The sequence below is a fragment of the Labeo rohita genome, chromosome 11 (assembly GCF_022985175.1).
Source record: "Labeo rohita strain BAU-BD-2019 chromosome 11, IGBB_LRoh.1.0, whole genome shotgun sequence".
NCBI lineage: Eukaryota > Metazoa > Chordata > Actinopteri > Cypriniformes > Cyprinidae > Labeo > Labeo rohita.
This window is the reverse complement of record NC_066879.1, coordinates 21,972,925-22,000,620: the sequence shown is the minus strand read 5'-3', so window position 1 is coordinate 22,000,620 and position 27,696 is coordinate 21,972,925. Positions and strand designations below refer to the sequence as shown.

At 34.4% G+C, this 27,696-nt stretch overlaps 1 protein-coding gene across 11 annotated transcripts in view; it reads left to right on the top strand.

Moving 5' to 3' along the window:
* Nucleotides 1–27,696, top strand: part of nhsb (Nance-Horan syndrome b (congenital cataracts and dental anomalies)) — a 68,870-nt gene that overhangs the window by 33,541 nt on the left and 7,633 nt on the right. The window contains exons 1-9 of one of the 11 annotated variants that reach the window (XM_051123094.1): nucleotides 8,289–8,446; nucleotides 22,003–22,155; nucleotides 22,942–23,081; nucleotides 23,297–23,341; nucleotides 25,412–25,459; nucleotides 25,843–25,905; nucleotides 26,336–26,380; nucleotides 26,761–26,956; nucleotides 27,448–27,579. In XM_051123094.1, coding sequence (XP_050979051.1) covers nucleotides 8,410–8,446; nucleotides 22,003–22,155; nucleotides 22,942–23,081; nucleotides 23,297–23,341; nucleotides 25,412–25,459; nucleotides 25,843–25,905; nucleotides 26,336–26,380; nucleotides 26,761–26,956; nucleotides 27,448–27,579 — 859 coding nt within the window. In that variant the 5' untranslated portion in view covers nucleotides 8,289–8,409. Of the gene's footprint in view, nucleotides 1–8,288; nucleotides 8,447–15,457; nucleotides 15,735–22,002; nucleotides 22,156–22,941; nucleotides 23,082–23,296; nucleotides 23,342–25,411; nucleotides 25,460–25,842; nucleotides 25,906–26,335; nucleotides 26,381–26,760; nucleotides 26,957–27,447; nucleotides 27,580–27,696 lie in introns of those variants that run through there. The other 10 variants (XM_051123091.1, XM_051123083.1, XM_051123085.1 and 7 more) reach the window with 10 other exon arrangements.

Here is a 27,696-nt window from a genome sequence, read left to right as displayed (position 1 = left end):
CGGCTTGCCCCATGGGCTCTGCAGTGCTGCTGCACGACGAGGCTGCACCCCACCCTGCTGCAGTGGCATTCTTAAACACACACACACACGCGTGTGTGCATGATAAGCTCCCTTTACCCACATTAACCCATTTCCAACTGCAAACAGCGGGTCCGCTCTGAACGTTACAACCTAAGCATATGCACACATCTCTTGTTTTCACATCCCAGTGATCTCTTGATGTAAAAGAATAAGTCAGACAGAGAGACATCGTCCCATGAGCAGTTCACTGTAAGACACAGCAACTTCATTAACCTAAATTGAATCCCTTGAGCATCCTTTCTTTAGAAGAATAGTCACCGATTTAGACAGAGAGAGATGTCTAAGAAGACGAGTTATTCTTTTTTTTAACACTTTTCTATTTTTTCGTCAGCTTTTTAGGGGCACAGATAGAACATTTTATTAATTTGTATATTTAGATACTATGACAGAGTTTAAAAAAAATGTCAGGTGAGGGTGTGTGTGGTCTTTTAGGGTCCGTAAAATCAGATTTGTTACGTTTTAGGTTGTATAAGTTAACATTGATTGTTGTATTATGAATATGCGTTTAGATTTTTTGCACCCTTAGATTTCAGATTTTCAAATAGGTGTTTCTCGATAAAATATATTGTCTCATAATAAACCATACATCAATGAAAAGCTTATTTATTTAGCTTTCAGATATATAAATCTCAATTTCAAAAAATCACATATATCCCCAACCGCTTTTGTACAGTGGCGTACATGACCTTCCTGGACCTTTAAACCGAAGATGACTGTTGAATTACGCAGGTGTGTTTGTGTGTGTAACGTTACTGGATTCTATTGTGGCCGGTTGAAATAGAAGCCATTTCAACAAAGACTCTTGTAAAGAACTCCATCCGTCTGTTTCTTCCTGTTCTCTGTTATTCTGTGGTTGCCGTCGACCACATGTAAGAATAAATGATGTCATATTGTATATGTATTCTGGACAGTGTTCTGAAGCACGTCACACTTGCTCATAATGTTGTATATTTTATTGTGGTGTATCAATATTTGTACCCTCTAAGATTGTATAATTTTGAAAGTCAGAGCAGTTTGTGTCTCTGACTTCCTGTTTGAGAGCGCGCTTATATTGAGCCAGCTACTCACACACACGTGTGAGCAGCTTATGTTTGGGGTGTCGTATTTTATGTATGTGTTAGCATTTTAATTTTGAATACATAAGTACCATGATTAGGTCAGATTCTAATACCATGGCATTTTGATGCATAGCATACTGCTGAATGACTACCATAAAATGATCATAATTTTGAAATAAATTAAAACTTTTATTTAAAAAGAATGCATTAATTATGAAAGGCAGTTTTACTGCCAATGAATAAAAAAAAAGGTAATTGTGATTCTGACTTTTTTCACAATTGCAACTTCACATCTCAAATATCTGATTTTTTTCTCAAAATTGTGATATAAACTTGCAGTTCTAACTTTTTCTCAGAAGTGAGATATAAACTTGCAATTGCAAGTGCTAAAGTCAGAATTGTGAGTTTGTATCACACAATTCTAAAAAAAAGCTGGAATTGCAAGTTTGTATCACACAATTCTGAGAAAAGGACAGAATTATAAGTTTTCTTGCAGTTCTGACGTTATAACTCGCAACTGAGCTTAGAACACAATTCAGAGGGAAAAAGCCAGAATTCAGAGTTTATATCTTGCAATTCTGACTTTGTAACTCGCAGTTGAGTTTATAATATAGTTTGGAGAAAAAAAAGCCAGAATTCCGAGTTTATATCTTGCAGTTTTAACTTTACAACTTGCAACTGAGTTTATATAACAATTCTGAGAAAAAAGTCAAAATTCCGAGTTTGTATCACACAATTCTGAGAAAAAAATGTCAGAATTCCGAGTTTGTATCACACAATTCTGAGAAAAAAGCCAGAATTCCGAGTTTATATCTTGCAGTTTTAATTTTACAACTTGCAATTGAGTTTATATAACAATTCTGAGAAAAAAAGTCAAAATTCCGAGTTTGTATCACACAATTCTGAGAAAAAAAGCCAGAATTCTGAGTTTATATTTTGCAATTCTGACTTTGTAACTCGCAATTGAGTTTATAATATAGTTCAGAGAAAAAAAAACGTCAGAAATGCAAGTTTGTATCACACAGTTCTGAGAAAAAGAAGCAGAATTGCAAGTTTGTATCACACAATTCTGAGGAAAAAAAAAAACAGAATTCCGAGTTTGTATCTTGCAGTTTTGACTTTACAACATGCAACTGGGTTTATATAACAATTCTGAGAAAAAAAGCCAGAATTCCGAGTTTATATCTTGCAATTCTGACTTTGTAACTCGTAACTGAGTTTATAATACAGTTCGGAGAAAAAAAAAGCCAGAATTCCGAGTTTATATCTTGCAGTTTTAACTTTACAACTTGCAACTGAGTTTATATAACAATTCTGAGAAAAAAGTCAAAATTCCGAGTTTGTATCACACAATTCTGAGAAAAAATGTCAGAATTCCGAGTTTGTATCACACAATTCTGAGAAAAAAGCCAGAATTCCGAGTTTATATCTTGCAGTTTTAACTTTACAACTTGCAATTGAGTTTATATAACAATTCTGAGAAAAAAAGTCAAAATTCCGAGTTTGTATCACACAATTCTGAGAAAAAAAGCCAGAATTCTGAGTTTATATTTTGCAATTCTGACTTTGTAACTCGCAATTGAGTTTATAATATAGTTCAGAGAAAAAAAAAAAACGTCAGAAATGCAAGTTTGTATCACACAGTTCTGAGAAAAAGAAGCAGAATTGCAAGTTTGTATCACACAATTCTGAGGAAAAAAAAAAACAGAATTCCGAGTTTGTATCTTGCAGTTTTGACTTTACAACATGCAACTGGGTTTATATAACAATTCTGAGAAAAAAAGCCAGAATTCCGAGTTTATATCTTCCAATTCTGACTTTGTAACTCGTAACTGAGTTTATAATACAGTTCGGAGAAAAAAAAAGCCAGAATTCCGAGTTTATATCTTGCAGTTTTAACTTTACAACTTGCAACTGAGTTTATATAACAATTCTGAGAAAAAGTCAAAATTCGAGTTTGTATCACACAATTCTGAGAAAAAATGTCAGAATTCGAGTTTGTATCACACAATTCTGAGAAAAAAGCCAGAATTCCGAGTTTATATCTTGCAGTTTTAACTTTACAACTTGCAATTGAGTTTATATAACAATTCTGAGAAAAAAAGTCAAAATTCCGAGTTTGTATCACACAATTCTGAGAAAAAAAGCCAGAATTCTGAGTTTATATTTTGCAATTCTGACTTTGTAACTCGCAATTGAGTTTATAATATAGTTCAGAGAAAAAAAACGTCAGAAATGCAAGTTTGTATCACACAGTTCTGAGAAAAAGAAGCAGAATTGCAAGTTTGTATCACACAATTCTGAGGAAAAAAAAAAAACAGAATTCCGAGTTTGTATCTTGCAGTTTTGACTTTACAACATGCAACTGGGTTTATATAACAATTCTGAGAAAAAAAGCCAGAATTCCGAGTTTATATCTTGCAATTCTGACTTTGTAACTCGTAACTGAGTTTATAATACAGTTCGGAGAAAAAAAAAGCCAGAATTCCGAGTTTATATCTTGCAGTTTTAACTTTACAACTTGCAACTGAGTTTATATAACAATTCTGAGAAAAAAGTCAAAATTCAGAGTTTGTATCACACAATTCTGAGAAAAAATGTCAGAATTCCGAGTTTGTATCACACAATTCTGAGAAAAAAGCCAGAATTCCGAGTTTATATCTTGCAGTTTTAACTTTACAACTTGCAATTGAGTTTATATAACAATTCTGAGAAAAAAAGTCAAAATTCCGAGTTTGTATCACACAATTCTGAGAAAAAAAGCCAGAATTCTGAGTTTATATTTTGCAATTCTGACTTTGTAACTCGCAATTGAGTTTATAATATAGTTCAGAGAAAAAAAACGTCAGAAATGCAAGTTTGTATCACACAGTTCTGAGAAAAAGAAGCAGAATTGCAAGTTTGTATCACACAATTCTGAGGAAAAAAAAAAACAGAATTCCGAGTTTGTATCTTGCAGTTTTGACTTTACAACATGCAACTGGGTTTATATAACAGTTCTGAGAAAAAAAGCCAGAATTCCGAGTTTATATCTTGCAATTCTGACTTTGTAACTCGTAACTGAGTTTATAATACAGTTTGGAGAAAAAAAAAGCCAGAATTCCGAGTTTATGTCTCCCAATTCTGACTTTGTAGCTCGCAATTGCGTTTATATCACAATTCAAAGATAAAAGTCAGAATTGCAAGTTTGTATCACACAATTCCGAGAAAAAGAAGTCAGAATTGTGAGATGTGAACTTGCAATTGTGAGAAAAACAGTCAGAATTGTGAGATAAAAAGACGGAATTACCTTCGCAGCTTTATTTTTTATTCTGTTGCGGAAACGGGCTTCCATATTAAATAGATGAAAAGTTACAGGAAAAATTCTACAACATACATCATTTTTTTTTCTCCAAAGGCAAGACTGTTTTAATACATTTTTCTTGTTTAAATACTTTCAACTATCCCATTTTAATCTGCAGAGACAACTATAAGTAAGCTGTTTGTTGGTTGATTTCCTTCAAGGGTGTAAACACTGTGGCTCTCTGGTGCTTTTAACAAAGCTTTGTTTGTTTTAGACACTAGCATTGACTCGGGCCTACAGTACCTGGAGAAAGCTAGTTAGCATTCCTGTTTATTTTAGTGTAATGTTTAGAAATCTGTTGGTAGTTCATATTATATTAATATCATTAGTTTTCTCAGTACTCACACTGTTTCACACTAGCAGAAGTCCCCTCCTAAAGGGTCATGTCTGGGGGTAGTTACATGATTAGCATAATTAGCCTCAATGTGATAGATAGCCAGATCCTGCTGTGAACTCAGGTGAGTCTCTGTGATGGCAGAGGAGGAGGGGCTGAGGTGTCATGGCTGATGACGTGCTCTGTGATCTTGTGCTGGAAATGACAAATTACCGCCTATTTACCCCAGAGGTGTCTGTGACGCTGATCACAAATGCTGATAACTCTCTCTCTCTCGTTTTTTTTCTCCATCTTTTTGTTGAGAAAGAGAAAGAAAAAATATCATGTGGTTGGTTAATTGATATAATTTCAAAAACATTTATCTTAACATTTTACATTTTTGTTAATGATTGCAGAAGTCAAATATAGCATGTGAAAATTTGGAGTTTTAAACTGCAACCATTATCAAATGCAGCCTTTTCTCTTTTCCAGCACTAGAGGCCAGTGTTGAGAAAATATTGGGTTTCCTGTAAAAATAAAAGCAGATTGACAGACAAAAAACCCACTTACATATGTAGTATTAATACTTATATACATTATGTATGTTATACATTATCTGCAGTTTATAATTTTTGCCTTTTTTTAGTTTTTTGGTCTTACTGGATTTTACTTTTTTTATTTTTTTCTTTGACAAAGAAACATAAAATCCCCACATAGTTCACAGAAATGGCATAGAAATGATTTTCATTCAGAAATTGCTTGTACATTTTCACAATTAATTACAAAGCAATAGCAAATAACATCAAATATGCAAACCTTTTATCTGCTTTAAAGGTGTACAGGTACAGTATATAATATATTATTGTAAAATTTCTTTAAGTTTTTCAATCAAGATCACACAGTACCATCAGCCCCAGACAGGGGCTGTTCCTGTTCCTGTCTGAGAGATTCTTACACAAACCCAGATACCTACACTTTTATCATTTAGAAAGTTTGTGTGTGTGTGGCCCGAAATACAGATGGGAACCAGATAAAAAAAGAGTGATCCATTGAAATAAGAGTGCAAAGACAGGGCTGACAGCAGTTAGAAAAAAAAAAAGTAAAATTCAAGACTTTTTATACAATGGTTATGATTTTAGTTCTTCGAAAAAATGGTGCATTTAAAGAGACAGACCACCCCAAAAATGAAAATTCTGTCATTAATTACTCATGTCATGTCATTCCAAACCCGTAAGGCCTTTGTTCATCTTTGAAACACAAATTAAGATGTTTTTGATGAAATCCAAGAGCTTTCTGATCTTGCATAACGATTAACGCTGTCCTTACTACCTTTCTGGACTTTAAATGTGGTAGCTGCATTTCTGTCTATGCAGGGTCAGAAAGCTCTCAGATTTAATCAAAATTTGTGTTTCGAAGATGAAGGTCTTACAGGTTTGGAATGACATGAGGGTGAGTAATTAATGACAGAATTTTCATTTTTGAGTGAACTATCCCTTTAAAAAAAGAAAAAAAAACAAAAAGATGTTTTTTGATAGAAACTACAGTGCATGCCCAGCTTGTTTCTGGTCTGTTTGCACACACAAAAAGATCATGTTAAGGAAACCCACAGTAAATGGCACAGGAAGGGTGTGACCCAAGAGGATGAGGAAAGAATAGAACAGGTGTGCTCCATGCGGGCCATTCGGAAGTCATAATACCGCCCACGGCTTGTGACTTTTCAGCAAATGATAAAGTGTGCATTTGGGCATCACACTAGTGACAGACAATCCTGTGAACTGATCTATATATATTCTGCTCTATTTTATGCATCTTGCAGTTTGAATATGCCACAAAATCACACACAGGCACAATTTCACCTCAGATGCTTGTCACTGCAATAGCCATACTGGCTTCTCCCCAAATCCAGGCATGTGAATATGTGCTGTTAATGGGCATCTTGCAGAGCCACAAGCTGCCGGCCGAAGTGGCCAGACCTGTGTTTCTCTGTTTGCCAATGTGATTCTGTCTGTACTAAACACTCACCTACCGTCGGACCATTTGACGCCAAGGTCACAAGCACAGGATGACCAGATTAACAAGGATTAGTGGGAAGGTCTATATTATTCCAGGCAGGGGGACTGTGGTGTGTACCACACACACACACACACACACACACACACACACACACACAAATGCATGCTTGCACATGCACACGAGGATGTTCACATCTCAAATATGTGCACATGGGGGCACTCATTCACTTTGATGTCTACACAGAGTAACAAACTATTATTATGCCTTAAAAATACAACATTTGGAGTTGTATTTATATCAGTTACACTACCAGTCAAAAGTTTTTGAACGGTAAGATTTTTAAGTCTCTTCTGCTCACCAAGCCTGCATTTATTTGATCCAAAGCACAACAAAAACAGAAAAAATGTGAAATATTTTTTACTATTTAAAATTGCTGTTTTCTATTTTAATGTATTTTATAATGTAATTTACTCCTGTGATTTCAAAGCTGAATTTTTAGCATCATTACTCCAGTCACATGATCATCCAGAATCATTCTAATATTCTGCTCAAAAACATTTATTATTATTATGTTGAAAACAGCTGAGTAGAATTTATTTAGGTTTCTTTAATCTGAAATAGAACACTTTTGTAACATTATAAATGTCTTTATCATCACTTTTGATCAATTTAAAGCATCCTTGCTAAATAAAAATGTTAATTTCTGTAATTTAAAATGAAATTTTAGCAAAGACAGAAAGCAGTTATTTTAAATAGTAAAATATTTTACACTTTTTCCTGTTTTTTCTGTACTTTGGATAAAATAAATGCAGACTTGGTAAACAGAAGAGGCTTCTTAAAAAGAAAACATTAAAAATCTTACTGTTGAAAAACTTTTGACTGGTAGTGTACATTTCACTGTAAGGACTTTTATGTATGAATGCTTATGTATGAGAATTTTTTGAATGAATTACTCCCGGTCTCCTAACTGGATGTATATATAGCTTATTTATAGACAGAAAACTGTCATTTTTTGCCATCTTTTTGGCACCCTTTCTGATTGCTATTTGATTTAATACTGTGAAATAATCCAGGTTGTTTATGCTTCTAGGTTTAAATAAATAAATAAAATTGTGTCAGATTTACTTTGTTCTTGATCTAACTGAATGAATGTGTAGCTGATTTACGGGCAGAGAACTGTCATTATTTTAGTATTTATACCAGTCTATACAAACTCATTGTATGAATTTGCAGGAATAATCATATCAAAGCACCATTTTTTTGTATTCCTGTTTAATATCCCCCTCTGGACCAGCTCTTACTCTGGCCCATTAGAAGATTAAGGAGCAAACAGAGTGCAGACTAGACTGTACCACCTGCAATATGCCCTTAGAAACAGGGGGGGAATCTAGGTGGAAATGGAGCAGTGTAAGTGCAGATGCTGCAGACGGGCTTACTTTGGTGTTAGGGTTAGTCTGTTTATGTGGTTATGCGGCTGCAAACCGCAGCAGGTAAGCTTGTGTTCTAGCATGTATCTGCATGCATGAAGACAAAAGGAATGAGTGTTGAAGGACAGCTGACCTGGATAAAAAGCAGTTGGACGTAGCTGTCCGTCCTGAACAATGGCTTTTGCCTGCTGTGTTCCTGTCAGATCGAGAGGTACGTCCTTCAGTGCATTCCTTTCTAGTGCGTCCAATCAGATAATGCTGTTTAGGTTTAAATTGCTATTCGTTTAATATCAATGAAGTGATGCAGCTCATTTATACTTACAGATTGCTTTTTAGACTCCAAATAGTATTTAATATAACTGAAAGGTGTTTGCATCTTCTAGTATTACATTTAAACATACATTTTGAAAGACTCAGGTCGTATTTTCTCGTAAAAAATCTTTTTTGTTTACAACTTCTAAATGTTTTTCACACTGTACATAATCCATCCGCCTTGGTTATTTCTCTATCTGAGATCATCTTTGATTTGTACTAAGAAAGCTAAGCCTGCCATAGTGATGATGTCTCTGTCACACAGACTGTCTGTCCATGTTTGGTCTGACATGTTGGAGCATGCAGTTGTTTAAACTGTAAAGTGCCATGTTGTTGCATGCTGAATTACAGGAGATTTGAACTTAGAAGTCTGTGCGCCATTGTGACTTCCATAGTTTACATATTGTATGAGAAGCTGGGTTGTGATATGACACATATATTAGAAAGAAAGCGCGTAACACTGAAATTATTGTAATTGTTAGGATGGTGACAGATCAGCGATTTCCACATAAAACTACTCGTGCAGACCAAACCGTTAGTCATGGACACTTGAAACTTGGAGGTATGGTAGTACTCACACCGCCTACACCGTGACCAATCGGCCTGATGGGGGCGCTACAGCGATCAAAAGTTCAAAATCGCTCATAACTCCTAAACCGTCAGTCGCAGGCTCAAGTGTCTTATGTCATTCGAATCCTTGGCTCACGCCGGACAAACACACACACGGACACACTTGTATTCTATCAGATTCAGTCGAGAGCCTGGCCAAATTTTTGGGCATTTCGCATTTTTTGCAAAACCTACTTTTACAAACTAGTCCTAGGTTTTTCGCCCGATCGGATCCAAACCAGTGCAGAAAGATTCTCTGGAGATTGAATATTAATAATTATCAAAAAAAAGTTTAAGTTTAGACTCACCGTCGCAAAGGGACGCCAAAACATTCGAAAGGGACCTGGCCACTTTTAGTAAAATGCCTATAACTCCTGAATGGAATAAAATATATCCACCAAACTCAGAACACTTATGTAAGATCCTAATCTGAAGTCACAGGACTAAAAAAGTAGCTTGGCCACTTGGTGATGCCATAAGAGGAAGAAACATAGAAATGGCTATAGCTGCGCAACCATTTGTCCTATCAATATGAAACTCTGTGTGCACAATCTTGGTCCGAAGTGCCACAAGTGTCTACAAGGACACTTGCGTATCTCACAAAACATGGCCGCATTGGCCAACGAAGTTTGAGCACCTGTTAGACAAGATTAATGGAGGCCAATTGGAACAAAGCTTGGTGGGCCTGTTTGACTCATGGCTCCAAAGATCTGAGAGAAATAAATCGGGCCTCTGGGGGGCGATATTGCATTTTTCAAGTGCGTGAACAATTGTACGTTGCAGGGTTTTTCGCACATAAGCACGATATTTATATAATACGATAGAACTTCTGATTCTGGACAACGTTGCGTTTAGAACCATTGCTGTTAATCAAATCATTTGTTAAGTTATTGAGAAGATGAAAAAAAAAGATTTTTTGAACTAGTCCTATGTTTTTCGCTTAATCTGGGGGAAAAAACACTGTAGTGCAATTCTCTGGACTCTCTAGGCCAGTAATTATCAAGCAAATGTTGAAATTTACCCTTTGAGAAGCTATAACAGGGTTGTTTAGAAAAGTGACCTGTCCTAATTTACCCAAATTCCTATGAAGCCTAAAGGAAAGCCCAAACTTTACAAAACCTGCTGAGCACATGCATCAGGTGATTCTAAACAAGCATGCAAAGTTTTAAGGGGATCGCACCACAGCTGGGGCTTTAACGGTCATAAACATTAAAAAACATATTTCTATGGTAAATTACCTGGATTTGCCAAAAATGCTCTTTTAATCATTGATTTGGGTGGGAACAGCCTTGCTAAATAATATGTAATGTCTTTTTTTCATATGTGCTTATATGCCTTTAGTCGCTGCTTGCAGCTATATTTATTTATTTTTTGCTACAGTGCACCGTAAAAAATATAGCACACAGCTTTTTACACTGATTAGAAAATAATTTGACTTAAAAATGTATTGTGTGCTGTAAAATTAATTTTCGTCAAATTAAATATCCAAGTTGTCACTGAGTACAACTTATCAACTTAACAAGAGATAAGTTGACTAAAATGTTATAACACACAACTGAAACTAAAAATGTTCCATATGGCTACTGTTGGCTTCAGATGACTTGGAATATAATGCACAAAATCATATGGACTACTTTTCTTCCAAAAGAAATGTGAAGATTTTTAAAAAATTGGATGAAAACATGTAAAGCAATAACTGGATGTGGGTTTGGAATAACGTGAGGGTGTGTTAGAACAGAATTTGTTTTTGGGTGAAGTATCCCTTTAAGAAAACCTGAATTATTAAATTCTGACACACTGGCATGAAGTAGAGTTTATTAAAAGGGCTGTGTGTGTGAGAGAGAGAGAGAAAAGAGACAGTGCTGCCCTACATCTAAACTCAACAACGCATCTGATCTGCTTATCTTATCCTCTGTCTGAAATCTGTTTATTATTCTCCTCTATTATTTGCAGAGAAAAAACACTCAGAATGAATGATGGCGCTAAAACAGAAATCAAAATGATTTAGTAGCATTCAAATAATGTAGGCTTGATCCTCACCCAATATAATGGTTTAATCTCTGACTTATAGTGAGTTTGGGGCTGTGTGTGTGTGTGTAGGAGCAGTGCAGTGGTCAGCACTACAGGCAGCGGTCAGTCTTCATGCTTCAGTGATTCTGCTATGGCTCATTTGTAAAGGTCTATAAGTCAAGTCTCAACAGGGCCCCTTGTTCTTCACCCTCCAACCAGCCGTGGTGCCCTCAAATCAGGCTTATCTTATCAGAGACCCCTTTAAATGAAGGGTGGTGATATGTTTATGAGATGAACGGCTTTGGATTTTAGAAAACACAAGCATGCATAATAGATCAGTGTTCACCGTTGGGATATAAATAAAATATAAATGTATGATAAGAGTAAGCATGTTATTTACTGTGGTTAGCATTCCTCTGCCATGATCTTGGCTAATATACATTATATATATATAAGAAATTATACTGAGTGATATGGATTTGGAAATTCCGTGTAAGCACATTCAGTAGGAAAACTTTCTTTTTTCATGTTTACTGTTACTTTGTCAAAGCTAGCAAAATGTCTTTCAGAAAAGTTTCTAGTGTTCCTATGTGCTGTGGGGGTCAACTGCTATGTCTTTTTCAGGGCAGATAGAGATACCGATTATTACAGATCAAGACCAATAACCGATAGTTTGAACCGATAAATATGTCTGGTATAAAAATGAAAATTAGGGTCAAAATTATGAATAACAAGGTCTCTGACAAAAACTTTAAATGCTTTTAAATTATTTTATCGGCAAATCAATTTTGAAAATGACCGATACCAATAACCATTAAAATATCAGTGTTGATAGTTGGCCAGGCTGATAATCAGTTGACCCCTAATATGTTGATTTGCTGCTCAAAAAAAATTCTTTTTGTAGGGGTCAACAGATATGTGTTTTTCAGGGCCAGTGCTGATTATTACAGATCAAGTAGACCGCAAGACTGATAAGCAACATTTTGAACCGATAAATATGTCTGATGTAAAAATGAAAATTAGTGTCAAATCAGTTTTGAAAATCACTGACACCATTAACCATTAAAATGCTTAATATCGGTATCATTAGTCGGCCAGGCCGATAATTGGTCAACCCCTAATATGTTGATTTGCTGTTTAAAAACATTTCTTCTTGTAGGGGTCAACAGATATGTGTTTTTCAGCGCAGATGCCAATATCGATTATTACAGATTAAGTAGACCATAAGACCAATAACCAACATTTTGAACCGATAAATGTCTGCTGTAAAAATGAAAATTTGTGTCAAATCAGTTTTGAAAAGGACCGATACCGATAACCATTAAAATACTTAATATCAGCGTCGATAGTTGGCCAGGCCGATAATCGGTTGACCCCTTATATGTAGATTTGCTGCTCAAAAAAATTTCTTCTTGTAGGGGTCAACAGATATGTGTTTTTCAGGGCCAGTGCTGATTATTACAGATCAAGTAGACTGATAACCGACATTTTGAACCAATAAATATGTCTGGTGTAAAAATGAAAATTAGTATCAAATCAGTTTTGAAAATCACTGATACCGATAGCCATTAAAATGTTTAATATCGGTATCAATAGTCGGCCAGGCTGATAATTGGTCAACCCCTAATATGTTGATTTGCTGCTCAAAAACATTTCTTCTTGTTATTAATTTTGATAACAGTTGTGCTTTATAATATTTTTGTGGAAGTTTTTTTTTTTTTATTAGGATTCTTTGATTAAACAATATAAAACAAAAACTAACGCAATTTGTTTTAAATAGTTTTTGTAACTATGTAAAAGTCTTGAAGTTTGATTAATTTAATGCATCTTTCTTGCACAAATAAATATAAAATAAGTATACATATAGTAATATACGAGTTTTAGTAGCTTCTGACATAGCTTTCATGATCGATAGAAGTATGTGTTAAAATAAATATTAATAAAAATAAATAAACATTTACACTAATTTTTTAAACGAAAATAAATAATTAAAAATATATTATGCACTGTATTTACAGAAAGATTCTTGAAATCTAAGTGGGTATTTAAAAGTAATCCAGGTCACGAGAAGTTCAATGGCTGTAAAGATTGGGATCCCCTGCTGTAAACGGAAGGAAAGTGCTCCTCAAAGAGGACAAGATATATTGATATCTATAGTCCATAGAGTTGTTAGTGCTGTGTAGTATCAGTGGGTATTAAGCACTCCTGCAGAGGGACCAGCTGTGAGACACAGAGTCCCCAGCCCCCATCAGAGAGACAGTCGATCTCTATCCTACAGCAGGCAGCTGGATGGCTGCAGCTAACAATCTTCTTTTTAGGGAATAAATGCATTTATCATTGATCAGTGCATGAGGGCTTCTTATGTTTCTTGTTTAATGCTGTTTAGTGCTTTAATATTAAGTCTACCAATAGATAAATCCACTATTTGATTTTCCCCAGCAAGATCTCAGCAATGTCTTTCTCTGAGCTCTGCTAGGCAAGCTTGACCTAGATTCAACTATGCTAGCGCTCTGACTGTTAATGACTAGAGCATCTGTATTATTAAAAGAAGAACTGCAACCGATGATTTGTGTAGCGTGAAAACGTGTCCTTTTTCTTTGGATATTTGTGAATGGAATAAAAATGTCACTGTTATTATAGTTTGAGTGTCAGTTTGTAATTGTCCCTAATTTTGCTATTATGATTTCTCAGTTTATCCTCATTGGAAGTGAATATCTCTTTTCTTTTTGTACTTTGCATGCATAATTTATTTATTTCAATTATAGGGTTGTTACAGGCCTACATTTGTTAAATGTTTGTTTTGTGAAGCGTGTTAGAGATCTGGACTTATGGACGCACATTTTTTATTTTGTAATACAATACTTGCTAGTACACTGACATTCAATTTGTTTTTTGTTTTTTATGAAATTAATACTTTTATTAAGAATGGATGCATTAAATCGACCAAAAGTTAAAGACATTTATAATCTTACAAAGGTTTTAAAAGCAATGTCTTGCTTTTAAATTTTATGTTCAATTAAGAATCCTGAAAAAATGATAATAAGAGGAAATGTTTCTTAAGCAGCAAATCAGCAAATTACAATGATTTCTGAAGGATCATGTGACACTGAAGACTGGAGTAATGATGCTGAAAATTCAGCTTTCCATCACGAGAATAATTTAGATTTTTAAAATATACTTAAATGATTTCCACCCTATGATTTCCGCGAAGCGGAAAACCAGAATCCTGTGGAATCCAGTCGTAAAAAAGGAATTTACTGTATAATGTGGAATGTTGCGGAATTTGGGTGATTAAATCAAAACGCGATATGGACCAGTGTCTGTAAATATTAAACCGCAAAATTTACAGTTTCTTTTGAGGACAAAATATTATCATATCATATACAAACAGAAACGTAAAGGTCTTCACAGTAACCCGTCAAAATAAAAGTTTGATTTAAATTGAAGAAACTGTGACAAATATATTTCTGTAATAATAGTACTACTACAAATAATAATTGAATTAAAAATAATAAATCATGTAAATAACAAATTATTATTAAAACACATTTTTTTAAGAAATATTTACCAGCAAATTTATTTACCAGAAAAATTTAAATACACAACACAGTATTTCTGGAAAAAATGGAATAAATAAATAAAATAGTAATAAATTAATTATATATATTTTATCAAATTTAAATAATTACAAATTATTTAGATTTTTTAAATTTAGTGAAACCATTAAAATAGAATCCAGAAAATTAATGGAAAACACAGAATTCGGTAAAAATAAAACTGAATTTGAGAGGGAAAAAGTAAAATGAATTTCACAGGCCTTTAAAATGTCATTTTTGGTAAACGTAAATAAATAAGTTTACTTAAATAAACTGCTGTTAAATTGTGCAAGTTTCATGATTTCAATTAGTTAGACATGCTTTTTAAATAACATTTCTTTTAATTCAACCATTAAAATTCAAATGTAAAAAAGCAAAATCCAGAAAAATTAAAATAGATTCACAGATTTCATAGAGCCCTAAAATTGTAACAGTATTTCACAATATTAATGTATTTACTGAATTTTTTATAAAATTAATGAAGCCTTGGTGAGCATTTATTTCATAAACATTTCAATTATTTATTAACAGCTGTTGGTAGAGGTCAAAATTTCTGCAGTTCTGAATCCAAAATATCATGTTGTCAGATTGCAGCTTGAATTTATCTTGAATGTATTTTGGTAGTTTCATCATTTTAATTAGAACTTTTTTTTCCTCTCCGTATTGCCGTTCTGTACTACTAATTAGAAATTTGTCAGTACTTTTCTTTGCCTTGCTGCTGGCAGAGTCCTGACTCACATTGCTGACTGTGCACCTGCTGGAGACAGAATGAAAGAAAAAGAGAGGGAGAGAGAGAGCAGCTCTCGCAGTCTTGCTGTAGTGCTAGCAGAATCCTTCACTCCTTCATTCTATGTGAGCAGTCCAGGGGAAGAATGGGAAACTCTCAGAGAAAGATACCTGGCTGTGGCTTGAAAAAGAGGAGGAGGACAAAGAGGGGTAGTAAAAACGCAGGCCAGAGAGCAGGCACAACAGGTAAGATGATAGTGATCTAACTAAGGATAGTGATCTAGGTTCCCTGCAGAGGTGCATGCAGGTAGTCTATGAACGAGAATAAGATAATGTTTAACTTGTTTACTTTGCATTCTGGTGCAATTATACTGCAGTGTACTGCTGTCTCACTAAGCACTGACCTCTTTACATGAATCGAACTCTCCAGTAACTGCGGGTTTCAATGCCGCTGAACGGAATGTTGAGAATTTTGATGCTTTGGTGATTTAAATATACTTTGAAGAAATGCATGAAATCCCTTGGTAAAGTTTATTTTGGAAATGTCCCTATGTGCACAAGTAGTAATAAGCTTAACTGTGACTTAATAAGTCTCTCAGACTATTATATTACATCATGCTATATGTAACTCTACATACATGACATACTTCCTCTTTGGCTGAATTAGTTTGTAATGTCCGAGTGCGGCAGGAGTGATAACGGCGTGTGTACGCTAGAGGTCACCTATATGTGCCGCATGAGGATCGGTGGTTGATAATGCGGGGCAAAAACGAAAGGAACGTCAGAGTGGTGCTGAGTAATAGAGTCTGTGCACTGCATTCGCACATCATTACAGCACACGTCAGAATGGAGGGAGGGCAGATGAGGAGCAGGTGAGGGTAGGGCTTGGATCAAAACACGAACTCAAGACAGTTATTTTCAAAGAAGATTTTTAATGAAATATGCACTGATTGTAATCAGTGTTTCTCTCACCTTGTCCTCCATCTTGGATTTATTTTTTTCACTGAGGTTGTTGCAGTGCATTCTGGGATTCCTTTCTATTTGAAAGACACTGATGTTTTAATAGTAGCATAATTTTGATATTTTGAACAGTTGCCTACCTTTTTGAAAAGCTTTTACTGCTGTCTTTTAGACATTTACTGGTACATTTTAAATTGTATTATATTATTGTACAAATGTATATTATATTATAATTTTTTGTATGATTTCTATTTCAAAGTTCTTTTGAACTTTTTGAACCACAAAAATTAAGACTTTTTAACATTGATAATAATAAGAAATGAGCACTAAAATATTAGAATGATTTTTGAAGGATCATATGACACTAAAGACTGGTGTAATGATGCTGAAAACTCAGCTTTGCCATCACAGGAATAAATTATATTTTAAAATATATTAAAGTAGAAAATATGTATTTTAATTTGTAATAATATTTTACTATTTTTTCATTTTTACTGTATATTTGATTAAATAAATGCAGTCTTGGTGAGCAAAATAGTACAAAGGCCGTTTCCGCCACTGAATGAACAATTAAAAAAGGTAATTGCGACTTATTTCAGTTCTATTTTCTTGCAATTGCGACTTTTTTTTCTCAGAATTGTGAGGTATGAACTCAAGTCTGAGCTATAAAGTCAAAATTGTCAGATATACTCACAATTCTGAGAAATGAAGTTAAAATTGCATGATATAAACTCACGATTGTGAGTTATAACTTGCAAATCTGAATTTTTTTCTCAGAATTGCATGATATATACTCATACGTTATTATCCGAATTGCGAGACGAACTTAAAATGCTAAGAAATAGTTGCAATTCTGAGAAATAAAGTCAGAATTGTAAGATATAAACTCACAATTCTCAATATTTTTTTTTTTAGAATTGTGAGTTTATATCTTGCAGTTACTACTTTTTTTCTCCAAATTGTGAGTTTATGTCTTAAAATGGTAACTCTTTTCGCAGTAGTTTATATTTTATATTTTAGTTTATATCTCCTGACTTATATAACACACAGTTGGGAGTTATTAAGTCAGTATTGTGATATGTAAACTTGCAATTCTGAGGACATATCAGTCTTTTTTCCCCTCAGAGCTGGACTTTATTACTCACAATTTGCAGGTTTATATCTCACAATTCTGAGAAAAAAAGTCAGAATTGCGAGATATAAACACAATTTTCAAAACACAAAACTCAGATTTGTGAGTTTACATCTTGCTGAATTGAATTTTCTGAATTGTGAGATATGAACTTGCAATTGAAAGAATGAAGTCAGAATTTAAAGTCGGAGTTTATATCTCGCAATTCTGACTTTAAAAACTCGCAATTGTGAGTTTATATGACACAATTCTGAGAAAACACAATTCTGAGTTTATATCTTGCAATTCTGACTTCGTAACTTGGAATTACGAGTTTATATCATGCAATTCTGAGAAAAAAGCCAGAACTGTGAGATATAAACACAATTCTCAATATTCTTTTAGATTCGTGAGTTTATATCTCCTATTCTAACTTTAAAGACTAGGAATAGAGTTTAGTCAGAATTGTGAACATAATCTTTTTCCCTCAAAATTGAACTTTATAACTCATAATTGCAAGTTTGTATCTCAGTTCTGAGAAAAACGTCAGAATTGCGAGATATGAACTTGCAATTGAAAAAATAAAGTTAGAATTTAAAATCAGAGTTTATATCTCGCAATTCTGACTTTATAACCCGCAGTTGTGAGTTTATATCACACAATTCTGAGAAAAAAGTCAGAACTGTGAGATATAAACACAATTCTCAATATTCTTTTTGATTTGTGAGTTTATATCTTGCAATTGTGACTTTTTTCTCAGAATTTCGAGTTTATATCTCCTATTCTAACTTTATAACACACAATTGCGAGTTCAGTCAGAATTGTGATATATAAACTCGCAATTCTGAGAACATATCAGTCTTTTTTCCCTCAGAATTGGACTTTAAACTAGCAATTGCGAGTTTGTATCTCAGTTCTGAGAAAAAAGTCAGAATTGCGAGATATGAACTTGCAATTGAAAGAATAAAGTCAGAATTTAAAGTCAGAGTTTATATCTCGCAATTCTAACTTTATAGCTCGCAATTGTGAGTTTATGTCACACAATTCTAAAAAAAAAAGTCAGAATTGATAGATAAAATGTCTCAATAACTTTTTTAATTTTTTTTATTCAGTGGCGGAAACGGGTTCCATAAAACAGACTTCTTTCAAAAGCTACATTTTTTTTACCGACTGCAAACTTTTGAACAATAGTGTACATCAACTATGTTTAACTGTAATTTTACACAGTACTGATTTGGGCTTTTATCTGTTATTTTACTGTTTTAAAGTCAGTGGGTTTGCCATATTGCTTACAGGACCAAAAATCACTAGGAAATTTAATAAGGTGCTTAAGTAGCTGAAGTAAAAACAAAAACTGGCCCACTCCCAGAGACAAAGCATTAGTGTTGACTTACCATCAATGGGAGCCTCTTAATTTTGATTGAAGCATGAATGCACTTAATCCAGATTTAAATTCCGCACACCGGCTGAGGTCTGAATCCATCAGTAAACTGTCAATCAGATGTCTTTGTAAGACAAGTGCTTAAAGCTATAAGTATTACAACAATTACATTTCCACCACGCCAACTACATTCAATATCTTTATAAATTTTGTATAAGTTACATAAAAATTAACTTGATTTCCCATATTCGAATGAAATTGTGCAAATATGTGGTACAACTGTGCAAATTTACTAACATTTAGTCTCAATGCAAGTTAACACTGAACATGGAAAGACATTTACCAGTGCACAAAGCAGGTATCAGATTAGTATTTCTGAGTAAAACCACTCAAAACATTGTTCATTTTAATGGTTCTCTGGATATGGTCAGACTAAAGGTTATAGAAAGGGCTTGTATCAGATTACCAAATGCCCCTCTATGTGAAAGAGAGAGAGAGAGGCCTTGTGTGTATTTATTCAAACTAATAGACTTGGCTATTGTCATGGTTTGCCTCATGGTTAATAAGCAGTAAAATATTTCCTTTCTGACTGTCAGCCTGAATTGTCTGCATCTTATTTAGCCATAGCTTTCAGAAATATAAGACCCCTTTGCAGTATCCTTTCAGAAAACCCTTGAGAAGCCGCTTCTGTTTTGTATTACACTTTCGAGTGATACGTCCTATGGCTTTTGTTCTAATTACATACAACAAAGGGTTTGTTGCAATAAAACCCAGTGTTTTTCAAAGCGTCCATCATCATCAACCCTCTCCCCTTTTCTCTGTGGTCTTCTAAGACAGGAAATGCATTTCTGGTATTATTCTGCTGATCACGGCCTGATAAGGATCTGCTAATTCGTTGTAAATTAGATATGAAGGGTTGCTTGGATACAGATGACTCTGGGTAGTTCAAGGGGACCACTGCGCATTGAATACTGATGGGCAGATGCTCCTTTATAGAGGATAGGAGGAGACAGGAAGCTGGGGAAAAGAGAAAAAGATAGAGGGAGAAATACTAATGAAGCTGTCTTTCACCTTTGTCTCACTAGAATGCCATTTGTTGTCTTGTAATACATAATATTGGTTACAGTGAACGAATATGAAAACATACACTACCACTCAAAAGTTTGGGGTTGGTAAGAGTTTACGAAATGTTTTTGGAAGTGTCTTAAAGGGACAGTTCACCCAAAAATGAAAATTCTGTAATTAGTTACAGCATGTCGTTCCAAAACTGTAAGACCTTCGTTCATCTTCAGAAAATGAATTAAGATATTTAATGAAATCCAAGAGCTTTCTGACCCTGCATAGACAGCAAATGATACGTTCAAGGCTCAGAAAGGTAGTTAGGACATTTTGTGCGCAAAGAAAACCAAAAAGAAGAAATTGTTGAGTAAAGTCATTATTTTTGTTTTCTTTGTGCACAAAAAGTATTCTTGTAGCTTCATAACATTACAGTGGAAACACCCCAGCTAACAGAAAACGTTCTCCCAGCTTTGGCTAACGTTCTCTAAAGGTTCTTTCAAAGTTATCGAAAAACGTTCTTGCGGTAACGTTAGTATAATGCTTTCTCAAGTTTATATGTCATTGAAAAACGTTCTAAACATGTAAGCATAAAAAAGTTTTTTTTTTTTTTTTTTAGTGGAATGTTTTAAAACATTATTAAAAATATGTCTTGACAAAATTAGACATAATTTGTGTATCCAATGACACAAAGACACATTCCAGTGGCCTTTTCTCCCTGGCATGAAAGAGAGCAAAAAATGTTTTGATTAAAATTACAATTTTACAATGTGCTTAAAAAGTCAGAAGACACTTTATTTATTCTCAAACTGTTTTTCTGACATTTGCAATATCAGTGAATGAGAAAATACGCTAGAATGCAAAGTGTATCCCAGCTAACAATTTTTGGTTCACAGAACATTCCCAGATTTTTTTATGGTTTGTTTTTGGTTAGCCAGGAACGTTTTCTTAACATTCCCAGAACGTTAGTTTTTGGTTTGTAGAATGTTATTCTAACATTCTTCAAATGTTCCCAGAATGTTCGTTTTTGGTTCCCAAAAAAATAACCAAACGGGAACCAAAAACTAACGTTAGGGGAACGTTCTTAGAACACTGATATAATGGGGAATGGAACATTTTAAATTATGTTCTTAGAACATTAATATAACAAGAGACTGTAACATTCTAAAAATGTTTTGAATAACATTCCTAGACCCAAACAAGAACGTTAATACAACGTTTAAAAAACTGGACGTTTTGAACGTTTTAAGAACCTTCAGCAATAACATTTTTGTAACTTACTGGGAACATTATGGAAACATTGTTAGAACATTAATATAATGGGGAATGTAACGTTCTTATAACATTTTAAATTACGTTTTTAGAACATTAATATAACGAGACTGAAACATTCTAAAAATGTTTGGAATAAATGTTTTTAGAACCAAACAAAAACGTTAATACAATGTCTAAAAAACTGGACGTTTTGAACATTCCAAAAACATTTAAAAATAATGTTTTCATAACTTAATGGGAATGTTAGGGAAGAGTTCTTAGAACATTAATATAATAGGGAATGGAACATTCTAATAACGTTTTAAATTACGTTCTTAGAACATTAATATAACAAGAGACTGAAACATTCTAAAACATTTGAATAACTTTCTTAGAACAAACAAGAACGTTAATACAACGTCTACAAAAACTGGACGTTTCAAATTTTCTGAGAACATTCAAAAATAATGTTTTCGTAACTTAATGGAAAAGTTACGGGAACTGGCTGGGACAGATGTGACATGGACTATTTTAATGATGTCCTTTCTACGTTTCTGGGCCTTGAACGTGTCTGTTGCATTACTGTTTATGCAGCGTCAGAAATCTCTCAGATTTCATCAAAAATATCCTAATTTGTGTTCTGAAGTTGAACGAAGGTCTTACGGGTTTGGAACTACATGAGGAGTTTTAAATTTAATAACTGTATACATTCCAGATTTCTGACCTTCCCATTTCTTTGTCTTTTTCTCTAGCGGTATCAAATCTGGACATTGAGAGTAAACTGACATCCCACTATCAGGCTCCATGGCATCAACAACACAATCTGTTCCACACTTGTACACGGCCACCGTGTCTGGAGGAGTTACACCGACATGCCAAGCTCAACCTGCGGGCGCTGCACAGAGGTACAGAGTCAGGTTTCTAGGCCTACTTTTTTATTTTGCCTCCAAACCGCAGTGCCGTTTGATTTTTTATAGTTCTTTCATCCAAACATATCTTATAACACAACAGTTGTAACCAAATTCCCCCTGTGGTTCAGTGGTCTGCCCAGGGCCACAATGATGATAGATCAGCATAGAGAAGTGACAGATCAGCATAGATGAGAATTATGATCCTGGAGTTCCCCTCGGGGATCAATAAACTGTTTCTATGTAGTCCTCAATCTGTCTAAACATCTATTATGTTCCTGAGTCTACATGGAAATGAACCACAGAGCTTAATGAGAGCAGCTCAAACTACTTGAATAATATCACCTTAATATCACCATAACATCATCTTAATTATGTGTGTATGTATGTATGTATATAAAATTACCTGTCTGAGAAAAAACAATGATAAAACAAGAAAAAAAATCACTTATTTACCTTAAAACACCTTTAGAGGCAAAAGATAGAGGAGTTTGTTTTTGAACATCTGATTCATACTGCCACCTTGTGTTTGAATGATGCAATTTGATCTGGCATCGCCTCAAGTTCAGTGAACCATCATAGCATAATTTATATTTTCCTCTTGAATCAATTTTACTTCCATCAGTTACACATAAAATGTGACCAGAACATTGATTGTACATTGTCAGTAGGCCTTCTACGCATAAACAATTTAGTTAGCAGTTGGCAGTCTGTAAATTCTATAAACAGAAGCTGTTGAAGCAGATTGAAATAGCTCAGCCAACTGAAGTGTGTGCTTTACAGACCAGCAGCAGCGTCAGCGTTCAACCAGCAGAGAGCGTGGTCGGGTCACCATATCGATATCCGTGGCTCCGCCCATGCCAACATTCCCTTCAACTCACAAACTCAGAAGGCGGGAGCAGAGGGGCCGACACTCGCGCCTGGTAAGAACTCAACATTTAATCTCCACTCATGTAGAGGAGATTCAAAACTCAGTGGCTCTCAGCTGGTTTTGCTTCAGGACCCAGATTTTGTGCCAAATGTCAAGTGGTGATCTAACCCAGTACCAGAATTGTTTATCTCGAAGCATAAACTGTTATAAGTCCGACAAAATATTTTTGGCTTAAACATGAATGCTCTCTCCTGCCATGCACACCAGGAGAGGAGCATTAGAGAGAGTGATGTGCAAACTATCCAGAGGAAGGTAAAGAGTTTCTGTTTGCTTATATTGTGTGGGCGTTCTTTGTGATATCATCCCATTTATACATATTTTGCCATTTTACAAAAGCATTTTTTTTTCTTTCTCAGGAATCATTACAAAACATTTCTGTCTGAAAATTGATCATTAACCAATATTAAATTGCAAATTACATGAATTTTGTATTGTGCTTTTTTAGTATAATTCAGTGTGCAGTGTTTTCATTATTTCTTTTGCTTACTGCATGTAAATTATTAAGCTAACATGTTAAAGGGATAGTTCACCCAAAAATGAAAATTCTGTCATTAATTACTCACCCTAATGTCGTTCCAAACCTGTAAGACCTTTGTTCATCTTCTAAACACAAATTAAGATATTTTTGATGAAATCTGAGAGCTTTCTGACCCTGCATAGACAGCAACACAACTGACACATTCAAGCCCCAAAAAGGTTGTAAGGACATCATTAAAATAGTCCATTTGACATCATTGGTTCAACCGTAATTGTATGAAGCTATGAGAATACTTTTTGTGCGCAAAGAATACAAAAAAAAACTTTATTCAACAATTTCTCTTCCGTGTCAGTCTTCGTTGTGTGTTCAAGAGAGTACCACGACACATGCGCGTGGTGCTGCTGATGCATTTTTTCTATCCCTTAAATAATATAGTATAATTTAGATCTATAAATTATCCCTTTAAATAATATAGATAAAATATTTGTTATATCAATTATGCATGTTTTTTTACATTAAAGTGTCTGTGCATTAGTGCATATTGTAAAATGCTTCTTATTACTGCTCAGTATGCTGTAAATTCTTGAATGAAGAACTAAGTATTTTCCTTATTATCATAGTAACATTTCATAATGATGAACTTACAAATGTATTTCATATACAGAAATAGGATCTTGTGAAGAAGAAAAAAAAAACATACAAAGCATTAGAGTTAAGTGTTATTCTGACATGATAATTTGGGTTATAAGCTGTCCAATAAACTCTTTCCATATATGACCAATCATATAATGACCAACCAGTATAATGAGTGTCTGGAATGAGAATGTCATTTTATACATTTGAAGTCAAAAATGTACATACACCTTGAAGAAACTGCAAAATGTTCATTTACTGTAAATTATTTACATACTGTAAATATTTTACCAAAATAAGAGAGATTTATATATTATTTTTTATTTAGTACTGACCTGAATAAGTTATTTCACATAAAATACATTTACATATAATCCACAAGAGAAAATAATTGTTGAATTGTTGAAAAGTTTACATACATTTGATTCTTAATACTGTGTTGTTACAGGAATGATCCACAGCTATGTTGTTGTTTTTTCATTTGTTTTTTTGTTTAGTGATAGTTGTTCATGAGTTTCTTGTTTGTCCTGAACACTTAAACTGCCCACTGTTCTTCAGAAAAGTCTTTCAGGTCCCACAAATTTTTCAGCATTTTTGTGTATTTGAACTCTTTCCAACAATGACTGTATGATTATGAGATCCATCTTTTCACATTGAGGACAACTGAGGGACTCACGTGCAACTATTACAGAAGGTTTAAATGCTCACTGATGCTCCAGAAGAAAAAAATTATGCATTAAGAACCAGGGGTGTAAACTTTTGAACGGTATGAGGATGTATACATTTTTCTTATTTTGCCTAAATATCATATTTTTTCATTTAGTACTGCCTTTCAGAAGCTACAGAAGATACTTGCATGTTTCTCAGAAGACAAAATAAGTTAAATTTATCCTGACCTTTAAATTCAAAAAGTTTTTATCCCCCAGCTCTTAATACATCGTTTTTCCTTATTCAGGTCAGTACTAAATAAAAAATAACATGCATTTTGTATGATGCCTCTTATTTTGGTAAAATAATTCACAGCTTGGAGATTCTGCAAGGTGTATGTAAACTTTTGACGTCAAATGTATTGTTTTAAATCTTTAAATGTTTTATGTTTTCATAAGGTATCATGCGCAAGTGTTTAATGTTTTCAGCTGCTTGTGGTTTTAAAGGAAGTGAAAAGTATTCTAGGTTTTTTATCTCCTTTGTTTATTGCATTTAACCTGCAGCAGGAGAGACCAGCCAAAGAGGCTGAATTCAAACCCGTCCTCAGAAAGGTAAATGACATGATTTTTTGAAGTGTGAGATTCCTGACCTCTTTTTTCAAAATGCAGGTTTTTACCAAGACCATCGGATGGGTGCCACATTGATTAAAATCCTTCCATAACAATAAGTTGTATTAAATTGTTTCTCCATCAGATTACAGCCTTGCATTTCAGCGTGTATGTTGCTGATCTGAAACACAATTTTTTCAGTTGTTCAGAGAAAACGGTTCCAAATAAGAGCATGTCTGTGTTGGTTTTTTTTCGTATACATGTTGCCCCCTCTTCCCTGACAGCACGTGCACACCATGGATTTCACAGAAACATCCCATCAGACATTTATTTTGATTTATCAAGTGCATGTTTATTTAGTTATGTTTTCCATCTTTTAATTTTAGTATCAGCGCTCCCGTTCCTCCTCCCCTGTTCAGTGTTGTAACTTCATTCCCTGGATTAGAAAGGTATTTTGCCCCATTAAAGACAACTTATTAACTCTAACTCCTAACAATTTCTGTTTCTACTTATTTTAACACAATTAGGGTAGAAATAGACTTCCCTCAGATACAAATCTTTCATGTCTGTTTATGGCCTTTAAGCCAGTTTTCTGTATCTTTTGCAAAGAATCTGCAAAGATGTATATTTGGGATTACTATACTATTGACTACTATTCCATTGGTTTTTGTGTGAATAAAACACATTTTTGTTATAATTTTTCCATAAATATCCTTTCTGGCTTATTTATTCCCTAGGGTGCAACCAGATCTTCATGAAAGACATTATTTTATACATTTGCATGTAGCCATAGAAAAAAGTCATGCTGTCTCTTTGCAAGTGTTTGATTATTTCATCTATTCTCTTTCATTCTCTCTGTCTTCTGCTTCATAATCAAAGCTGCATTTCTTGTCAACACAGAAAAATGGAAATATGGCAGTACATGTATGTATATACTGTAGTTGTGTACTTCATACAGGTGGTCCCAAAAGCATTTGGACACTTACGCCTCATTTAAATGTATGAATGTCTTCAATGAAAAACTAAGTTTTGAGAAAAAAAATGTAAAGGGGTAGTTCACCCAAAAATGAAAATTCTGTCATTGTTTTGTCATTCTGTCAAATCGATATTTGTTGTATATTTCTAATGCAGTGAAATTGATACATTAAGTGTGACTCTAAAAGTGTCTGAAGGTTTTTGGGGCCACTGTATAAAACTTGTGGTCCCGTAGATAAAAATTAATCTTTACATTCAACTGTATGATTAGAGTTATCATCAGTCTTGTTCTAAAAACAGTTAACAATTCTAACATCATCCCATATTAGGCTGGAACCAACACAGAAACAGATGGAGAATTGCCAGCGATGAGCCATAGGCCTAAATGTCCTGTTCCCAATGTACCTACCACCCTGGACAAACAGACCAACTGGTCCAAAGCCCTGCCTCTTCCCACGCCTGAAGAGAGAATAAAGAATGACTCTCAAGTGATTTCATCCTGTATCATTCCAATAAATGTTTCTGGTAAGCAACATTACTTCAGATTCAATACAAACTAAAAAACACAAACTAAATACCAACAATATATTATAAAATATATATATAAAACATGACAAGTGGCCAAGTATGGTGTCCCATATTCGGAATTTGTGCTCTGCATTTAATCTATCCAAGTGCAGACACACAGCAATGAGTAGTAAAGGCCCACACACCATGAACACACACAAGAAGAGGTGGGCACCTGGGGAACAACTGGGGGTTCAGTGCCTTGCTTGAGGGCACCTCAGTTGTGGTAATTCCCCACTTAAAATTCCTACCAGAACTGAGAATCTGCAACCTTTGGGTTACAAAGTTATACTCTCTAACCATTAGGCCACAACTGCCACACATAAAGCTAATGCATCAAAGACAAAAAGAATTTGATACTGTGGAATATGTCACCCACTCCTATTTCCACTTAGGGAATCCATGACATGCTTAGGTACTTCTGATGGTCTGTTATTTTTTCTTCACAGGTGTTGGATTTGACAGAGAAGCCAGTGCTCGCTGCTCTCTTGTTCACTCACAGTCGGTTCTACAGAGACGGCGGAAACTGAGGAGGCGAAAAACGATCACAGGCATCCCCAAACGAGTTCAACAAGACATGGGTATTTTCACCTGATACCTTCCATCTAAAAGTCCAAGTTCATCAAAGCAACTTAAAAAGAAAATCTGTTCATTCTGTCACATTTCATCATATAGTTTTAGTTTAACTATCGGTTTTC